Source organism: Rhagoletis zephyria, unplaced genomic scaffold (genome assembly GCF_001687245.7).
Source record: "Rhagoletis zephyria isolate East Lansing unplaced genomic scaffold, Rhagoletis_zephyria_1.1 Rzeph_scaffold_09596, whole genome shotgun sequence".
NCBI classification, from domain to species: Eukaryota; Metazoa; Arthropoda; class Insecta; order Diptera; family Tephritidae; genus Rhagoletis; species Rhagoletis zephyria.
The window spans coordinates 1-5,270 of NW_016166674.1; the positions used below are offsets into that span (position 1 = coordinate 1).

General features: G+C 56.0%; 1 protein-coding gene across 2 annotated transcripts; it reads right to left on the reverse strand.

Annotated features, from left to right (window-relative positions):
• Window positions 1-207: 207 nt before the first annotated feature.
• Window positions 208-4,482, reverse strand: LOC108375906 (uncharacterized). 2 transcript variants are annotated; one of them, XM_017632056.1, is made up of 2 exons: window positions 2,867-4,482; window positions 208-421 (listed from the first exon to the last, which is right to left on the reverse strand). In XM_017632056.1, exons 1-2 carry the CDS (start codon window positions 4,425-4,427, stop codon window positions 279-281), a joined length of 1,704 nt encoding a protein of 567 aa, XP_017487545.1. In that variant the 5' UTR covers window positions 4,428-4,482; the 3' UTR covers window positions 208-278. The 2 variants fall into 2 exon arrangements, with proteins under 2 accessions (XP_017487545.1, XP_017487546.1); XM_017632057.1 differs by having other exon boundaries at window positions 208-370; window positions 2,861-4,482.
• Window positions 4,483-5,270: the final 788 nt, after the last annotated feature.

The window sequence follows — 5,270 nt, forward strand, 5'->3', positions numbered from 1 at the left end:
CTACGGAATGTATAGTTTATCCTGGAGGTTCTTGCTCAGTCGCAGAATGTAACGTTGTACCGCAGTCCGCGATACCTTACGCTGGCGCGATCAGGGCCGTGGCGTGACACTAGGGCAGTTCGGTTTTTATATTTAACCATCCACCGCGTCCTATTGGTGACTTTTGGCCGCTTCAGTCGGAAGTTATCGACGAAGTCTTTTATCTCCTCGTCGAGCAGTGCTAGCGCGTGGTCACGCGCGTCCGAGGGGTTAACTTCTTCGCCGGGGGTGTAGCTATTTTAGGCGGTGTCCCCATTGTTTGGCGGTCCGCCGGTTTCCGTGCTTATGATGCTGGGTTCGCATTCGGGTGCTCGTGGCCCGGCGGGGCTGGGTGATCGCTCGTTGTTGGCGGGCGCTTCCACGATTGCGCCAAGAGGTTCGCCCGGTGCGGCGGCTGCCGCCAGGAGTGGTGGCCCTCGAAAGATTTGGACCCGCTGAATCCTGGCTTTGTTGGGTGGCCAGGGTACGCTTTCGAACGGCGGACGCCATGGTTGGACGCGTTGTGGTTCATCCGGCGGAGCTGGGTGGCGATTTCTGCGACTCATCACTTCGGTGTGTCTGACGTGACTTGCGGAGTAATCTGAAATGATAAGAAGAGAACGGGTTGCTGTTGTTATGCGTTGAACGGCTTCAGATCCTGCAGGTGCGCGTGCGTTGGTTGTTTGTCGGGCCGCTCGGGGTTTACGAGTGTCACCGTGTTGGAGGAGATGTATTTGGTGATCGTATATGGGCCTGAGAATTTCGGCGCGAGCTTCTGAGCATAGTTGTCGGCAGCCGAGGAGAGGGGGTGATCTCGCTTCATCATCTTCTCTCCTACTCTAGGTTTCCACGGCCGTCTGCGTAGGTCGTAGTACCGTTTTTGCTGTTCGGCCGCCGCGGCGAGGTGCCCCTTTATCTCTGTTTTCCTTGTTTCCTTGTTTGGAGCGTGGAAGTGGTCCTACGAAGTCGGCCGTGACGATTTCCCATGGTTGCGAGCACTGCATGGTGGCCATTAATCCTGCTGGTCGTCTTTGTTCCACCTTGTACTCGGCGCAGGACAGGCACCTTCGTACGTGCTTGAGTACGTCACGGTACATCCCAGGCCAGTAGTAGTTCTGCTGTGCTCGTTTGAGAGTTTTCTTGACGCCTAGGTGTCCGGCTGCCGCGGCGTCATGTACCTCTTGCAGGATATCTGGTCGGCGACTGGTGGGGATGCAGAGCTTCCATTGAGGCGCACGGGAGAGCTTGTTGCGCGGCGCGATGTGGCGGAACAATCTATTGTCGATGATTTGGTAGTCCGGGTGACGGCTAGGCTGTTGCTGTACTGTCTTTAGTTTTCTTTCATACCAATCGCTGGTACTGATTTCCACGGTGTAGAGTGTGTCTGTTCCATCATCGGTTGTTGCCAGGGGACATCGTGAGAGTGCGTCTGCTACTACGTTCAGCGCTCCCTTTCGATATTCGATGTCAAAATTGTACTGTTGGAGTTCGAGCGCCCATCTCGCCAGTCGTCCGGATGGGTTCTGCAGCGAGTGTAGCCACTTCAATGAGTGATGGTCGGTAATTACCGTGAAGTGGTATCCTTCCAGGTACGGTCTCATCTTGCGGATTCCCCACAGCACGGCGAGGCACTCTTGTTCGGTGGCTGAATAACGCTTCTCCAGGTCGTTCAGGCTTCGGCTGGCATACGCTACGACTCTCTCGTGGTCGGAGTGGCGTTGAAACAGGACCACTCCGAGTCCTTCTCCGCTGGCGTCGGTCTGGAGGAAGAAGGGGCGGTTGAAGTCGGGGCAGCAGAGTACTGGCGCGGTCGTCAGCTTTTGTTTTAATGCCAGGAACGCGTTTGCTTGCGGTGCGTCCCATACCCAAGTCTGGCCTTTCTTCAGTAATTGGTTGAGTGGTGCCGCAACTGTGGAGAAATCGGCGACGAAGCGACGGTACCATGATGCAAGACCGAGGAATCGACGAAGCTCTCGGATATTCTGAGGCGCTGGCATCTCTCGTACGGCAGATATTTTTGCAGGATCAGTGTGTATCCCCTCTGAACTAACAATGTGGCCGAGGTAGTGGAGCCTCTGTTGCACAAAGCTACATTTGTCGAAGTTCACCTGCATCCTCTTCCTTTGGAGTCGCTCGAACACTTCGCGTAGATTGCTCATATGTTCCTCGAAGGTGTCCCCCAGGATGATTATGTCGTCTAGATACGCGAATACTTTCGGCTGTAGCTCGGGGCCGAGGATCGCGTCGAGAGCGCGCTGGAATGTCGCTGGCGCGGAGTGTAACCCGAACGGCATGACTCTCCACTGGAACAGCCCTCTCCCTGGGACGGTGAAGGCGGTGTACGGCCGTGATCCTTTGGCTAGGGGTATCTGCCAGTACCCATTCTTCAAAGCAATCGTGGATATGTACTTCGCTTCTCTGAGCTGGTCGAGGATCGCTCCAATCTGGGGCAGCGGGTATGCGTCTTGTTCGCTGGCGGCGTTGAGCTGGCGGTAGTCTATGCACATCCTCCAACTTCCTTGCTTCTTACGAACCAGGACAATCGGCGAGCTGTACGCGCTCTTTGATGGTTCGATCCGCTTAGCTGCCAGTAACTCATCGACTTCAGCATTGATCACCTGTTGCATGGCTGGATTGCGGGGGTAGTAACGCTGTTTCAGCGGCCGGTTATGCTTAAGGGTGATCACATGCTCAGCGGCGGTGCTTGGTCCGTTAATCCCACTGAAGGTCTGCTGGTGGTGTGCCAGGAATTCGGCCAGCTGCTTATTCTGTTCTCCGTTCAGATCCTCTCTCTCGGTTAATGTGTATAGCTGGGCGGGTGCATCCGTTGTTCGCGGGGTGGGTGCAAGCAGTGGTTGTCCGTCCAGGGTAAGGATGGCCTCTCTGTCCCTAAGGAAATCCATCCCCAGGATCATGCGTTCGGCAAGATTTGGGAGTGCCGAAGCCAGGGTGGTTGTGGCTCGCTTGTTGTACATTATCCTTACTGGATAAGTGTACAAGCTGGAGACGCATGTTTGATCGGCCAGTTGTACATTTCGGTGATTGGGTCGATGCTGGATTTTCCTCTCTTCCAGGTGTTGACGTATGGACTCGTCAATGTAGGTGAGCGTTGCGCCGGTGTCCAATAGTGCCCGTACGCTCATACCTTCTACGCTCACATTGATGTAGTAGCGACCATCTGCTTTTCCTCCTTGATGGGTGTTAGTGTCTACAGGGACAGCGGCGATCGGAGCTGTTCCGGTGCTGCGTATTTTGCGGGGCGGCTTAGCGGTGGCAGTGTTGCACGGACAATCCCGGGAGAGGACGTTATCTCGGCCGCATCTAGAGCAGAACAGCCTTTTTGTCCTTCGGCATCGGAAGCGGAGGTGACCGCGTCCTTTGCAACGCCAGCAGGATTCCTCTCTGCTGTACCTTTCTTCTAGGGGAGCTAGGCTGTGTGCTGCTTGTCGACTGTTTCTGGCCTCTTCGCCCTTCAGAAGCTCAAATTCGTCGGTGAGATCCATCAGCTCCTCGATCGTTTTAAACTCCCCTCGCTTGACGAAGAGACGATACTCAACACGTAGACCATCGTAGATGCGTTCCAAGTGATCCTCTCCACACATGGTCGGGTGTTGGCGTATAAGAGTTTGTAATGCCAAGATGTAATCCTTGGCCTTCTCTCGGCTTTGTTGGCGTCGCTGCCGGATGGCATCTTCGAGCTGACTCATGTGTCGCCGTGGGAGGAAGAACCGCTCTATTTCTGCACGAAACGCTGCCCACGAATGTAGCTGTGGTTTTCGTACGCGGAACCATTGTAGAGCCTTCCCGCGTAACACTTCAGGTAGGGTTGGGAGGAGGTTGTCTAGCGGGATGCGGTAGCATTCGGCTAGCTCTTCGATCCTCTCCAAGAAGTCGTGTAGCGCGTCGCCCCCCGAAAAATGTACGTCCCATCGGCGAACGGTATTCATTAGCTCGGCGTCGTTGATCTCGCCACGCTTTGTTGCAGGCTTCATCTCCAGTGGCGGTGGACTATAGTTGTCGATCCGGACGGTGGGAATGGTGCTGGGCAGCATTTTTACTGGTCTCTCCTCTTCTGCTTTAATCTCCTCTTCCAAATCCCTTAATAAATCCTCTGTTGATTTGCGATGTCGCTTCGCTTTTACATATGCGCTAAGCGCGTTGCGCAGGTCGGCGACTGTATATCCCTCTACGAAAATTCGATGCCGCTTGCACTCCTCTATTAACTTCTCCTTCTTTAGCAGATATATCCAGCTGAGGGAGTCGACGTTCAGCGTATTGGTGTTACTCTCGCTGGCGCGTGTGTCATCTGTTGGTTGTGGTGTGTTCGGCGAGCCCGCTTCCGCAGTGTTGGTGCTTGTTAAGTTTTTTGCACATGCGCCTGCAGAGCTGGGTCCCTGCTCGGGCGCCATTTATGAGGTGGGTTTTGTCAAAGGCTGAGGTGAACTCAGCCGATCCAGAGTCCGGCGAAGGTCCCACTAACCCCCACCAAATAAAACACACTATTTTAGTGTATTTACTTCGAACACACACACACACACGGCGCTACGACTAGAGTGCCAGCAACCTTATGTCCAAAGAGAGGGAGAGGGAGAGAGAGGTGACGTTCGTTGTGGTCGTGCGGTCGGGTCGGAGCGGATGATGGCGAGAGCGCGAGCAGCACGGCGGGTGGCTCTCAGGAGCGGCGAAGCAACGGTGAGATCGCTAGCGGCACGGCGGGTGACTCTCGGCAACAGCGGAGCAACGGTTGAGCAACGGTGGGAGCGCTAGCAGCACAGCGGGTGACTCTCGGCAACAGCGGAGCAACGGTTGAGCAGCGGCGGCGGCACAGCGGGTGACTCTCGGCAACAGCGGAGCAACGGTTGAGCAACGGCGGCGGCACAGCGGGTGACTCTCGGCAACAGCGGAGCAACGGTTGAGCAACGGTAGGAGCGCTAGCAGCACGGCGGGTGATTCTCGGCAACAGCGGAGCAACGGTTGAGCAACGGTGGGAGCGCTAGCAGCACAGCGGGTGATTCTCGGCAACAGCGGGGCAACGGTTGAGCAACGGTGAGAGCGCTAGCAGTAGCGGAGCAACGGTTGAGCAATCGGTGACCAGCGGCGGCGGTACGGCGAGTAATTCTCGGCAACGGTGGCGTGACGGTGAGCGGCGGCGGCCCGACGGGTGATCTTCGGCAACGGATGTCCTCTAATGGCAACGGGTGGCTCGTATTACTACTCGGCGACTCGGCAACCGATGGAGCGGAGCGACCTAG

What these genes read in the sequence shown, in the direction of transcription:
- LOC108375906 (XM_017632056.1), bottom strand. Translation starts at nt 4,427, where the DNA reads ATGGCGCCCGAGCAGGGACCCAGCTCTGCAGGCGCATGTGCAAAAAAC. An exon ending in CCTGGACGGACAACCACTGC is followed by an intron (nt 422 to 2,866) that starts TTGCACCCACCC and finishes CCGCCGCACCGG; the next exon opens with GCGAACCTCTTGGCGCAATC.